We start from the raw sequence: 15,524 nt of genomic DNA on the forward strand, positions 1-15,524 counted from the left end.
ATAATATACCTTCTGTATGCTACATGAATGCTTAAAGTTTTCTTCAAGTACAGCTTTTCCCTCATTTTGAGTCTGATTGTTATTGGGAAAGGCCAATCCCTTCCTTGTGCTATCTACAGGATAGGACTACTCAGGAGTACCATTTGTGTTTCTTCATGCTTATCTATATATCTTTTTTAGTATAAACTAGAGAGGCAGTAAGTGTGTTTTAGTCCAATTTCTTTTACACTGCTTTTGAAATAAGAACTGAAAAGCACTTTGAGAAATGTATTGGAATGCAGTAGCTTCACTACAGCACTGCTATTTTGTAATTACTTACTGTAATGCTCTTCCATGATTTAGAATAGACTTAGATGTCAACAGAATATATATTTTTTCCATTTAGTAGTTGAAGCAAATAAGTCTGAATGCTGGACTAAAGGAAAGCACTCTAAACTTCTCATAAACTCCTTGGAAGCTATATCTCAAAGTAGCAAGCAACTTTCTGAAGCAGTATATATTCATTATATAAGCACCTCTACAAATCCACATGCAACCTCCTGGATAAAATCAACTGTGTAGTTTTGAATTTATATAATACACCTTATAATAGTAGTGTGAATGGAAGATCCACTCCATACTGCACGGTTCAGAATAATCTGATTCATCTGGCATATTCTGATATATAACTGTTGTATGAGAAATCAATCCATCTGTCTCCACAATGCAGAAAAGTGACAACACTTGAAAACCAGGTGTCTACCTGAGTGATGTCCATTCCAGAGTCACAGCTCAATGGCTGGGTTGATGTGAGGCCATTCGAACCTATTATTGTTGTGATCACACCATTCTCATCAATTTTCCGAATCATGGTACCATCAACGAAATAAATAAATCCATGCTTATCTACAGTGATACCTGGATGAAAAAAAAAAAAAAAAAAAGCGTGTTAACATTGACATTTGCTGGATTAAAAAAAATGTTTCTTCTCCTCTTAAGGCTCTGAAAATACGATGATTAAAAAAGTATGAGTCAATTTTTTTCTATCTATTACTTATTTGTGGCTTATACAAATTGTATATGGGAAGATCCTATCTTTCCAAAGATCAGACTGTCTTTGACTCACATAGAAAGAGGGAAGATACAAGCAAGAAACAGAACAAAGCAGCAGATGCTTTTCTTGTAATGTATATACATAAAATTATGCTCTTCAACAACTTCATGGCTATCATCACAGAGTGGGAAAAGATTAGCTTTTCTAAAAGCTTATCTTCCACTTCATTTTTCTTCATTTTAACTTTCTTCATTCTCAAGCAGAAGCAATTTTTTTGTATTACTGTATTGTGTGACTTACTGGAAACGTACTGAAAAAGTAGGAAGCACACACAGAAAGCAAGAACGACTTCTGCAGTCTGGAGGTTATACATACCAGTGGTACAAAACAAGGTCTGCTTACCAGGCTGAAGGAGTACCTGTGCTGCAGAATGAATTGCATTGCAGTGTTGCCCAAGACACAGTCACATACTGGAAACAGTCTCATGGCAACACCAGGCTTCAGCAGGAGCTAATGCTGCTCTGCCACTGCTGGGTCTGCAATAGCTTTACCACCACCATATGGCAAAGGAGAGATTGCCCCTGAAACAAACATGAGGGCTCTGCAAAGGAAAGTTATTGGTCTTCTGTATTTCAGTGGGGAAACTAGGGCACAGAGTGCTTGCTGTCTCCCACTGGCAGTGCATGGTATCCGCTGTGTCACAACCTGTGCCTGACCCTGGTCTGTCCTAGTCTACCACTTTCTCCCCAGTTCTTCCTGCATTCAATATTTGTCAGACTTTTCTATATTGCATGAAATATAAGATCTTTTTTCCATGAAATGTTGAAAATAGCTAGAAAAGCACTTGTATTCATGTTAGGTTTGTGAAATCTTTTCTACTGAACCCGTCCAATTTCTTGCTTTAAACTACTTCATAATTTCCCATTTAAGTTGCATAACTTTGCAATTATAGCAGCTGCTGTGCACAGCCAAGCTATTTTAATAATGAATTTATGTTCTGCTACACAGAAATGAAAGGCAAAGGACTTGAACAGATGGTTTGGATGGTGGCTTATATGGTTCTTGATTTTTGTCCCCTGCATTTACCACAACTGAAGGCCGCATGCTCTCTGAATTTACAAAACACTTGTCTGCACGCTAGTTTAGGATATCACACAGCAATTCCATATGACATTATATAAGAAAAGGTAAATAAATAAATAAATAAATAAGAATTCCCCCACCTCCCAAACCCATTTCCTTATATTTAATTTAATTTCTTTAAATACATAGGACCAGCTGTACCTCAGGATGAGGGGGAATAAGCAGTGCAGGGGACAGGGGCAGGACCAGGTAGTCCTGATGGGCAACACATATCTCTTTGGGGCTGAGAGGGGGACAGTGTCCCCAGACCCTTGTGTACATCTATATGCAGCAGCTGGAAACGTGTTTGAGTCTATAGGCTGTCTCTTAGAGTGTTACTACCCAGTAGCAGGGCCACAAAATAAATTGCCCATGACCACTTTTCTAACAGAGAGGGGGAATAATGTCAACACCAATTTCTACAGAGAGGCCAGTAGGATAGCGAGGGCTTGCCTCTCCCCCATGACAGAGGGTTTCCCTCCCTTTCTCTGGACGAGGAGGGTGAAGGTCTTGTGGGGCCAGGTCTCAGGTGCTCCCCACCACAGCACCCCGCTCAGGCGCTGCTGTGCTTGGTGTGATGTTGAGGCAGTGCGCAAAGGCCTCCTCACGAAAATATCCAAAGGTCACAGCTGTTAAGTTTTTAGTGCCTAGCACTCCTACTAGGTCCAGTTTTCAGGCTATCAGCATAGTGCTGGTAGTTGAAATTAATTGTTTGAAATTGGGGATACAGTGTATTCATCTGGCTGCAAACTACTGTGAGGAGACAGATATTCACTGCCCTATCTCCTTCTCCTTGGACAAAAAACACCTGTGGACTGTTGAAGTGCCACAGGATACAGGGTAAGACTACATCGGTCTGTTATGTTAAACTGCTGATCAGTGAAACATCAAATTCTTCAGGAACAGAGATCACCTGGGGGACTGAAATCACCTGGGGCCATTCAGTTGGAAGGTTATAAAAAGGAGGAAGCAAGCATCCCTGCTTTAGGGGCTGGCCTCCTGTGAGCTCCTGAAGCATATCTGTCTGGTTGTGGTGCCCTCAGAGGATTTTTGCTCTTTCATTGGGAAGCTAGGGTGTGTTTAGAAACTTCTGGGTGACTGGCAAACTTGTCTGCCATCTGCTTCTAATAAGTTAAATCATAGCCCAAAAGGCTGAAGGTTTGAAGGTGAGTTGATAGAAAGGGTGTGTCTGAAAACCAAAGGGGTTTATTCTGGTGTGTGGGATGAACCATGTGTCCCAGTTGCTGGGAAGGGCTGCACCCCATCTGTCTCTCCCTCATGCTTAAAAGACCCATGTATACAAAAGGCCAGGCTGTGAGGTGCAAGTGAGTTGGGGCCTAGGAGCCAGGTCAGACACAAAGCCTAGATATGCAAAATAAACTGTAAAATCTCTTGACAGAAGTGAGCTGCTAAAACTCCAACTGAAGCAAGAATAAATCCCATTTGGTTATTAATAACTGTGTAAATAAGGAATTGATTTTACAATTTTTTTTTTTCCAAAATGTTATTCTAAGGCAATGCACTAGATGGTAACCAACAGAATAAACCATGCTGAAGTGACTGTACCTTCAGAGCTGGTCTGTAGAGGTTTTCCTGACAGTAATTCCTGAAGGCTCAAACTATGACTTGCAGTTTAGTTTGTACATGTGTACATTTTCTCTTTAAAAAATGAGAAGGGTTATGTTGACACCCCCACGGCAGTGTGGGGTCACAGAACAAGCACAGCCAGGGCTCTTGGGCACCTTCTGTGGGGACACTCCTTGCCATCCTGCCTGGACTCTGCACTGCTCTCAGCAGCTGTAAATGGTGAGGTTAAAGCATGTTTATGGATGAAATGAAATAAAATACAGAAGGTGCTAGTAAGCCATGCTAGGACTTCTTGGATGTGAGGAGGTTGGTGACAAAAATCTCTTCAGATCCAGCTTCTTAACTCTTAGTACTTTCTTGGTAGTCTCCTCAAGACTCCTTCTGAGGGAAGACTCAGAAGCATGACTTCTTAGTCATGCTGGATTACTGTGATGTGGATGGTGCAAGGAGCAAGGAACACATGTGAATGGAGCTATGATTGTTGGGGGTGTCCTTAACCTTAGTGATAATGCATTGTGGAGCTGTATCAGATGGGGGTGTATCAGACATAGCAATACTAGATGGGATTTGATTTGCTTCCCATTGTAGCTCTCAAGCTCAAGTGAGAGAGCTGATGTGTGTGGGACCTACAGCACAGGTATTGTCTTGGGACCTTCCACTGCAAGGGGAGGGAGCTGCATGGGCAGCAAGGAGCTATGCTTCTCACCTGGGTGGCACAGCCAGATCCATGCCACAGAAAACACAAGGCAAGTGCATCTTGTTGTATGCAACTTCCCTGTGAACAGATGGCTATATTGGCTTCAAACCAGTCATTATATAAAAGTCAAAAATTAAGCAGCACTGAAAGATGCTTGATTGTGTTGCTGAATGGACTTCAAATACTGACTGTATAAGAAAACCAAAGATCTAGCAATAAGAGTATGTATTTGCCTCTCCAGCCATGGCAGAAAGCAATCTATCTGCAGGAGAAGTATATATGCCAGTGGGGCATAAACAACCCCTATTGAACTAAAGGCAATAAATATCTGGTACTTCCTAATTAGCTAAGTTTCTTCAAGTACCAGAGTATATATGTTGAACAATGAACTAATGTTTTTTCCTGTATACTAAAATAATTTTACCCATTTGAAAAAAAATATGTATTTAAGTCCTGTTGACAAATGCCAAATACGTCATCTGTTAGAAAACAAAATACAAATTCATGGCTAAACTGTCCCAATTTATTACTGTTGGGTGCATTAATGTTCCTGTCACATCCTGCATGATGCCTCTCATAATCTGTACTCCAAGAGTTTATTTTAATCCTTTTCTGATGTACAGTGTAATACAGAATTGAATCACACGCAGCACTTCATTGTGTTTAATCACTGAGGAACTTGGAGAGGAATCATGCACATGCCAAGTGTAATGAATAGCTCTGGGTGCAAATTTCAACACTGCTCACTCACTGAGTGGAAATGATCCTTTTTTAGTTATTGCTTTTGTTTGCACTGAGAATGAAATGTAGTTTGTATTAGGTTCTCAGTCTGGGTCCAGTTTTCTAAGGAACTGTAGTAGCAAACTGTGCCCAGAGACAGTGGCAGGCAGACAGATGTGGCCTATTGCCCAAATGACAATTAGCTTGCTTGGATGTAAGATTTTTCCTTAAACACTGACACCTGAGTCATGGCAAAATTAACAGGTGCAAATATTTAGTCTTGCTCTTTGATTCAGAGCTGAGCACAACCTGTTTTTCAGTAATGTGCTTGTACTGAAGTACAAGTTTTAGTCATGTTTAGTCACTGGGACTGTCTTACATAGGACCATAATTTGTCCCTGAATGTAAAAACAGTAGCTCTTATGATTGTTATCAAATCATAGCTCATTGTAGATTTGTAATTAAATTAGAAAATATGGATTAAAATTAATAAAGCAAGTTCCCCATTAAAACAGATTATTTTTGCCCTACATCATAGCCCACACTTGCATTTTAAGAGACTTTTTTGGAACAAATTCTTTTTTTGAACATGTTAATGAATAGCGGAGCAATATGATGTACACTTGTGAAAATTTACACTTCTCAGCTAAAAACTGCAAATGAGTATTTTATGTTAAATTCTTCAGAAGTTTTAGTTTTCATATATGAACATCTAAAACTACTGTTGAAGATGCATAAAAGAGAATGCCACCTTCTGCTGAAGAAAGACTGTATTTAGAAAAGTTGTGATTCTCATAAAACTTTTAATAGGAAGAAGTGAATCAAATTGGTTAATTACCATTTTATGGTTGGTAAAAGGGCAAATTACATGCCATCTATTTCTAAACTTCTAAATGTCTCTGGTGCTTTTAATTAAAGCTGCCATCTAGAAACTACTAAAGCAATTTTATGCAATTAGTTATTTATAGGTTACCATAATATACCACTCAAAATATGATTCAAGTGATTTGCAGTCTGGTGCTTTGTGATCTTTGTCATCTTTACTTCATTACTGTCTCAGTACTAGCAGCAAAATGTTTAACAATTCTTTGTCAGCTGGAACATGATTTCAGTACCAGTGCTTCAGTGTTGTTCTCTTTGGAGATGCCTAACAGCAGAGCTGGAGCAAACAACATTTCAACTACTGACTGAAAACATCCTGCTTCTGGTCTGAGACATGATGACTAGGGTCATACTTACTGCTGACAACAGTTAGCAGAAAAGCAAATGTATGCATTCAGATGAAGGTTGGAGGAAGTTTAGGAAAACCTACTTTTCACAGAAAGTTCACTTACGTTTTACAGGCCTCTGAAATCATAGGTAACTAAGGCAACTGGGGAAAAAAAAGGAATATATTTTGCCAAATCAAAAATTGCATGAAATGAATTTTTTGTTGTTTCTGATGCACAAATGACAATCATTTGAGGCTGAAAGTTGGTTTATTTTTCTCACTTTACATGGTACTACTGAAACAGCTCACTACATTTTGCTTTCCTTTTTGAATTGTATAGGAGGATTCAAAAGCTTATGAATTTATAAAATGGCAAAGATTGCTGAGTGAATAGTGGTTTCATTACATGTGGCAAGGGCATCCTGTTTTCATGAAAAGCTGTATTAGGAATTTGGTGTTCATCCTGTTGAAGCCAACAGGAATCTTTTAGCTGAGCAGGATCAGGCTGTAAATGGCCTACTGTCATTTGAAAAATGTAAAGGTTTAGTCTGAGCAGTTGTTCTTGCAGCTTTATTTACTTTAGCAAGAAGTGCTGCAGATGGTGAACAAGAAGAGTGATTATTTCAGGATGTAAGCTGCTGGGGTGAAAGTGTTTTTAAAACCATGATTTTTTTAGTAGTGTTTGCTTAGGATAATTTCAAGCAAAATGAATAAAGCTATGTTGCAGAACTGATTTTTAGTTTAAGCTAAACTGTGTTGCTAGTTCGTAGTCATACATCTGAGTGGAAAAAGCATTTTATGCATGGGATTTAGAATTTACTCCAGCCTTTTAAGTTTCCCTTGTGCTTGCTTAAAGGTCACTGCCTCTGTAGTGAGGTCACTGCACTGTATTCAGGTAGTCTGTACTCAGTGTGCAGTTCTTAATTTCTTCTGCAACAGTGGCTCTCCACATAGCTTGCACAGATGACCTTCCAGGTCTAGAATCTGGTTTGGACCCAGGAGTCAAAAAGCAGACACTGCAGGGCCTTAGATGCTTAAATCTTCAGATTTAGTGCTTGGGCTTCCAAATGTTGTAAGTCACCTCTGTACCTTGAGGTTCAATCATTGGAGGGACTTGGTGGCTTAAGAAAAGTTACTTAGCTTGTTCTTCCACACTAGCTTTCCTGTGTGTATGTTCTGAGGCTGCCCCAAGATAGAGTAATTTAAATCAGATGTTAATCTAAGTCACTTTTCTTGGTGTACTGACTGGGAAACACTATCTCAGCTGAGATCTGGTAACTTGTTTGTCTCAGCCTCTCACTGCCTCTGTCAGTTAAGCCTGGAAAGATGCAATTATTTACATGTCTAAAAGCCCAGTGGTTTCAGAAAGGCAGGGTAAGTGTTTAATGCCTTTGATCCAGGTATTGGCTTTTCACTGTTAAATAGAGCAACCCCCAGGTATTTCTATTAATTGTAGTGCTTGCTGCTCCAGTATTCAGTGACTAATCTAGTAAAATCAGGACACTATCCCTTAGTGCCTTATAAATATTAATGCAGACTGTTCAAATGATAATGTTGGTGACTAGATATGCCATAAATACCTTTTAATCAAAAAAATTCCCCTACCCACCAGAATTCCCCACCCCCAAATTAAAATCTGTTGCTTAGTAAAGTTCAAGATATTAGAACTCAGTGATTAATATCTTGTGTAGTTACTTCTTCATTTTCAATATCTTCTTGTGTAATAAATGTGTTCAGCTTGTCACAGCTCTTATTTTATGTTCCCACCTTGTACCATTTCACATTTTGCTTAAGTACTTGGTCATCTATTACATGACTCATTAGTCTGAGTTCTACACAGAATTAAAGTTGCAGTAAAAATAATATATTGAAGTTCAAGTTTCAACTACATCACCCATGCATGTTTAAATGCATCTTTCAAAGTCAGCTCAAACACACAATTGTGCAAGATAGATGTTCGTGAAGTCCCATCTCTAGTCCTTCACAGACCGAACAAAGCCCCACACATTTGCTAACTGCAAAATGAAAGCTGGGGTAAGATCAAATCATAAGTGACCAGTGTGACTTCACGATGTTTTACTGTCTGGCATTCAATTCCTGGTCACTTGGCAAAGACAGACTTGCCAAATAATGAGAGATGAAAGCAGCTGAAAGCCTTAAATAGTCAAAAATCTATGGGACTCCAAAAACAATACTCCAAATAACAATAAATAACCTACCTGCCTACCAAAAGAGAAAAATCTGAGTTCAAAAAAGTTAAAACAGTATTTGAAGCAACTTTCATTCAGAAAAATAAGTATATGAATTTCCAGTTGCAGAGTTCTGAGGACTTTACCAAACAGGATTAAGTTTCACAACAGTGTTACACAGTAGGTATTTCTTATCAATTTTACAAATGGATAAACTTGAGTCATATAGATAAGCCTCCATTCAAAGTCACAAGCAGCCAGGAGCAGAAGTAAGAATACAACATCTGAGGAGTAACTAACCAAGGTCAGACAGCTACTAAGCAGTTCCTTCTCAGATACAACCTTTCTACCAAGTAACAAGACATTTGTTATTTATTGCAGAAAAAGGGAATGTTTGGAAAAAAATGAGGCAGATGGAAAAAATGGAGCCAAAAGTAAGTTCTACATCAGCTTAAAAATAAATGTTAATCTTGCATGGTCACTGAGGAATGCATTTGAATATATTAAATATTTTGACAATTACTTTATCTGCATTATGAGGTATACACTTTTGGATTGTAAAAATCTCAGATGAAAAGTTACATCAATTCATTTAGTCCTGTGATCAAATACTACATAACGCTGTGTTGCTTTGTATTCAAGTATCTTTAGATGTGGATAAGATGTTGCTGAATCTCTGGACTCACCAGAGATTCTTTGTCAGTTTTTCCTGTCTTCTAGAAAAAAAAATACTTGCATGTACGTTGTGAATGTATTTTCAGTAGAAGTGTGACATCTAAATTAATAATTAGTCCATTAACAAACAAAATAAGTGATTGAAAATAATCACCAAATTCTATTTAAATTAGAAAAAACTCATATATACTTAATAAATACCTAAATCTATAGGTACCAGGCAAATACTTCGTACTGCTTTCAAGGTTACCCAGTGTTTTAGTGTAGAAGCAAACAAAGGTGTGCATTTGTAAGGCCATCATGATAATGCACAATTAATAGTTTGTGCTTCCCTGGTGGCAGGGTTGGTGCTGCATTATGCTAGGCCCTGCACAAAAAGGGTCCACAATTCCACAGTCCACAATTCCTTGAAATTAAAGGAGCACAGAAAATGACAAACAATTTCAATTTAAACTGATATACTTTAGGTTCATAAATCATCTGGGATCCATTACCTGAATTTGCCAATGTATGCAATGTATTTGCCAATGTATTTGCCATTGTCAGCTTACAGTTATTTTTTTAATTTTTGACGGCTGCCCCAGCACTCATGAATTGTACTTTTTATTCCACTTAATATCTCTATGATTAGCACCTGTTGAAGAAGCCAGCTATGCATGAATATTTAAAAAGTAGATAGCATATTACAAATTTTCAAAGATATTTTGCCAGTAAGAAAGATGAAACCACTAATTATATTGTAATTTGATATGATCAGTTGTAGTAATACATTATGTTCCTGCTAAAGGACTGAAAATCTTTCATCTATTTTTATAATTGATTCATAACAATAAGCTACGTGAAGATCAACATTTATTTGCACTTACCTCACACATAACTTCCATCATTAAAGACATGTTGAGATTGCTCTACCTATAATTGTGTCACTTGCTAAGCCTTAAAACAGGATTATTTGCTTGTCCTAGAAATGTTTGTCTGTATATACATTCAAATTTCCTACTGCTACACAGCCTTCCTTCATTAGCTCAAGAAAAACAATCAAAACTTCCTTAGAGCCAGTCGTTAGTAGTGAGCAGTGTGCTAGAAGGGGGTCTTGTTAAAAGCCCACATAGGCCTCTGCCACTGGAGCTGTCGTTTACCCTTTGTTCCAGGGATATTACTGGGAGTTGATCAGCTGCGTTAGAGAATCACAGAATTGTCTACGTTGGAAGAGACCTTCAAGATCATTTGGTCCAACCTCTGACCTAACAATAACTAGTCCTCCACTAAACCATGTCACTGAGCTCTACATCTAAACATCTTTTAAAGACCTCCAGGGATAGTGATTCCACCACTTCCCTGGGCAGCCCACTCCAATGCATAACCACCCTTTCAGTAAAGAAGCTTCACCGAACATCCAACCTAAACCTCCCCTGGTGCAACTTTAGCCCATTCCTCCTTGTCCTGTCACCAGGCACGTGGGAGAATAGACCAACCCCCACCTTGCTACAGCTTCCTTTAAGGTACCCGTAGAGTGGGATAAGGTTGCCCCTGAGCCTCATAAGACTTGTTCTCCAGACCCCTCACCAGCTTCATTGCCCTTCTCTGGACTCGCTCAAGCACCTCCATGTCCTTCTTGTAGCCCAAAACTGAACATAATACTCAAGGTGCTGCCTCACCAGAGCCCAGTACAGGGGGACAATCACTTCCCTACACCTGCTGGCCACACTGCTTCTGATACAAGCCAGGACACTGTTGGCCTTCTTGGCCACCTGAGCACACTGCTGGCTCATATTCAGCCGACTATCAACCATCACTCCCAGGTCCTTCTCTGCCTGGCAGCTCTCCAACCACTCATCTCCCAGCCTGTAGCTCTGCTTGGGGTTGTTGCGCCCCAGGCGCAGGACCCGGCACTTGGCCTTGTTGAGCTTCATACAGTTGACCTCAGCCCATTGGTCCAACCTATCTAGATCCTCCTGCAGAGCTTTCCTACCCTCGAGCAGATCGACACATGCGCATAGCTTGGTGTTGTCTGCAAACTTACTGACGGTGCACTCGATGCCCTCATCCAGATCATCGATAAAGATATTAAAGAGACGTATTATCTCAGTTCTAATTCAAACTGCAGTTCTAATGCACACTGCAAGATTAATTGTGCCACTAGTGAGGATTCAGGATTCACGTGCATTTTGCCTGTGACAATATAGGATGTACCCAGAAAGGCTTCAGCAAAATGCTTACTTCAAAGGGAGCAAGTGAGATGCTTGTATTTTAAAAAGCAAACTTAATGAGGAAGGACAAACGAGATTTCTCCATATATTTGATCTTACTAGCTGTTTCATTTGAAGAGCCCTGACTTAAAATGTGTAAGCCCCACTAACGTTACCACAGTCATCCAAATACACAAAAAATGGACTTTACAACAACACTATTTGCTTAGAAGTTAAATATAATTAAATGCTGACACCTTGCAATAGAAAGCTAATTAAATAGGAGTGCTGCCATACAAGAAAAGATTATTTATAATCACAGAATGGTGTGGGTTGGAAGGGACATTAAAGACCATCTAGTTCCAACTCCCTGCTATGGGCAGGGAAATCCTTCACTAGATCAGGTTGCCCAAAGCCCATCCAACCTAGCCGTGAACACGTCTAGGGATGGGGAAACAAAAATATCTAGAAAACCCATTCCACTGTCTACCACCCCATAGCAAGGAATATCATCCAGTTAGAATCCCACCTAGCCCTCCCACAAGAAGGGGATAGGACAGAATCGTTTGGACAGCCCTAACCTTATCTTGGCAGCATATTTGCAGCATCACTAAGGCTGGGTGTCTGTGCATTTTCTTGCTCTGAACCCTAACTTTACACACTGCCCAGGTCCAACACAATCCCACGTAGGGCTCCCCAAAAAATTGGCCAGGACTGAAAGGTTTGGGCAGCCTCATTTCAGCAGTCCCTTTCACTCTAGTGCTCTGCTCTTTTCCTCTTTCCAAAACCTAACCACTCTAAACCGAACCCTAAACAGTACTCAGGTTGAACTCAAACTCCATTTAGGACTCTCACAAAAAGGGAGTGAAAGAATTTGGCATTCCACTTCAGCTGATTCTAGCCAGAGTGTTCTTGGTATTCAAAAGATGAATGAGCTTTATAATATTATTTAGCTCTACTATGGTTAATCACATCATATCACCTGGGACCAGTTTTTGCATATCCAGTTGCATCTGAATTTCTAAGTAATGTAGGAGGATGAAAGCTGATTCCCCAAGTAGTTCAAATACTTTTCTTACCTCTTGGACTGTTGAGAGATGCCTCTGATGCCTTCCCACCATCTCCACAGTGACTCTGGTCAAACGGAAGGCACTGATCACCTGTTCCTGCCACCACATCAGCATTTTTGGCCAGATCCTTTGTTTCAACAAGTGATTTTGCTTTGTAAATTTTTCTGGTGTTGGTATCAGACAAGTAAAGGGATTCTGACACTGGGTCAACAGCCAAGTAATATTTATGTGCAGGACTTGTACTAAAAGAGAACAGAAGAACATCAAAGTTAAATTGTTTTTCTTACTCATCTTTGGTCATGCTAGCCTGGCACTTGTATTCTCCTATTTATCTCCAGGTGGCTCTTCAATGATTTGGGGATGGGAAGGCATAAGTGACACCAGTTATCACGGTGCTCATCCAAGCACCACTGCTGAGGAAGAAGCAATTAGCAGTGGCTGTAAGGCTTGTCCAGCCAGCTTAGTGTCAGGTGCAGAGTTTATGCAGAGAGTGGTATTGCTGGTGTTGGTCTGGCCAGTATAAAGCTAACTGGATTGACTTCAGCTTATTTAATAATTACTACTTCCAAAAGCAAGGTCATTTTTTCTATATTAATTCTTAGTAGTCTTGGCACTGAAAACAAATCTATGACTTGCAGCAAAGTGAATCACTGACTCTTCTGCATGGGTACTAATACCCACTCTTGGTTATTTTTATCTGTTTCTAAACCTTAGGAAATATGAAGGTATGAAATATGGTGCCTTAATTCATGCTGACTGTATTGTCAGGAGAGAGGCAGAAGGCCAAGCACTGTCAGTGCAACTAGGCATGAATTAATGCACCATAATTCATGCACTGAAGTGCCTTATTGAGCTTATAAAATGTTATTAAAAAATATTTACATACGTTAATTAAATGGTGAGGATCATAAATTCTAATCAGAGCACTGGGCTGCATCTTTTTAGCAAGTAAGACATTTTGTATCTTTTTGAATGCAGAGTTAATTTCCATTTTGAGGAAATCACCTAGGCATGTGGCATACCTCACCAGTGCCCCAAAACTGATGGGCTTGTGCTGTAGTCCTGGTTATAAAATAGAATCAAACCCTGGATAGGTGTAGATCCTTCAAATCACTCAGTCTGTTACTGAAAATGGAAGAGATGGGCAGAGGCAGAGATGTGCTCACTGCTTGGCAGAGCATCCAGGTCTCGGGCAGTACTTTTACCACTGCCAAGTTTCTTCTGGGGAAGGAGGTGATTTCTGACTGTTGGCTGTGTGAGATGACCTCCCTGTAACTCTTTATGGAACTGTCCTGTACAAATACACTCAGGTATTGCTATGCAGATCTGTAAGACTGACAAATTGGTATCTTTTTGTTACTTAATTGTGCAAATGTTAATACCTTAACAATTAAGATTTCTGCAACAAGGTTACAAAACAAGATTTACTTCTCTCAGATTTGTCAGTCTTGTTGTATGCTAGATATGGCGATGATCTTCTGCAGACCCAGGTTTTTATGCCACCACAAATCAGGAAAGGACGAATTCAGACAGTACAGTGCTGAAGAACTGGTAGAGGCTCCAGGACAGATATGCAATGCCTGAAGTGACACTGACTTATTTTGCTGACTAGATTTCAGGTTGATGTAGTCTCTTTAAATATGAAGCTTTTGCTTGTTTGAAGTAGATACTAAGCTTTATTAATCATCAATTAGACAGCTCTACCTTGCTAAGCAATGTTGCAAGCAAATGTAAAATACTCAACATATCTTTTTATTTTATCAATCTGAGTACTCTCTCTATATAGCTAAGAAACCTCTAACAGACAATCAGTTGAAATCTTTGATTTCTTAGCAATCAGGCCGATGCTGTACCACGGTAAATGTGACAGAACTTGGGCCTGTTTCATTTGTCATTCTCCATTCAAAAGGGGACAAACTACTCAGCACCTCTGAGGAGTGGGTCACAAGCTAGACTAGCTTAAAGCTGACCTTAGTCATAAGCTTCTACAAAAGGTGGGAATATATAAGCAATGAGGTATTTTTACAGTTGGGGAACAGATGTGAAACCCAGTCCAAGGAAATTCAGGGAATGAGAGAGGACCACAGTATGATGCAAGAGAATAAGTGGATGAGCTAAAGGCAATTGATGCTGAATTGCGTATCACCATTACTATAGAATTGTTTGTTAAAAACATTGAGAATCATTTATGCTCTCTGGAGTGATCTCTGAAGAGACTGACCAGCTAAAAGATTACTCTTTAATAAAATACTCCCATGGAAAAAGTTGCAAGGAGAATTCACAATGTTAAATAAACATTTTCTCTGTCATGCAGAAACTGTAGAGAACCAGGAGTCATGATATACCCTCCTTGTAGACACATTTTCTGTCACACTTGTCATTACATTTAATAAGACTGTTTGTTAAAAAAACTCAATGTTATATATGCTTAAAAGCCTTGAATACTGAAATTTTTACAGAATTTGAGTAAAAATGGAAAAAAATCAAATGCTCCTCATCTTTGTAGAAGTTTGCAATCAAATCTAAATCAGAGGTTATTTAAATTATCCTATTAAAAACTACAGGAAGTAGCCTAGGATTTATGATGAATCTTTCCAGAAAAAATGGTAACAGGCCTGTAGTACAATTTATCCCTGTAACCTCAAAGTCTAGTTTTCATTTGACCGGTTATCAGATGCCTTTAGATGCCCCTAGATCTTATTAAAATCTTGAAGGCAATAAAATTTAGAAAACCACATAGGATGAGTTGTTTTTTAAACAGTCAAAAAAACAAGATCAGTGTCTTCTGTATCCTACTCTCCAAACTACACTTTTTTTTTTTTTTTTTTTTTTTTTTTTCCCCACTGTTTTCTTTTTCCTGGCAAAACCTTTTTTCCTGCTGTTTTGGAGACTAAAGATTGTGCTGAGGATTTGGATTTTGAGCCTTTTCTTTCCTGGCCTGTTACATGAAAACATCCAGTTGTTGCTTCCATGTGAGCATCCTAGAAATCTCCAAGACATGCATAACCCAGTATTTATCCTTGCTGTGGTCT

At 39.2% G+C, this 15,524-nt stretch overlaps 1 protein-coding gene across 4 annotated transcripts in view; it reads right to left on the minus strand.

Moving 5' to 3' along the window:
- Positions 1–15,524, minus strand: part of TENM1 (teneurin transmembrane protein 1) — a gene marked incomplete at both ends in the record, with an annotated part of 244,904 nt that overhangs the window by 43,231 nt on the left and 186,149 nt on the right. For all 4 annotated transcript variants that reach the window (XM_084293822.1, XM_084293821.1, XM_084293820.1 and 1 more), the window contains 2 exons: positions 743–897; positions 12,502–12,734. In XM_084293822.1, coding sequence (XP_084149948.1) covers positions 743–897; positions 12,502–12,734 — 388 coding nt within the window. The remainder of the gene's footprint in view (positions 1–742; positions 898–12,501; positions 12,735–15,524) is intronic.

This window comes from Netta rufina, assembly GCF_964035555.1.
Source record: "Netta rufina genome assembly, chromosome: 12".
Classification (NCBI taxonomy): Eukaryota; Metazoa; Chordata; class Aves; order Anseriformes; family Anatidae; genus Netta; species Netta rufina.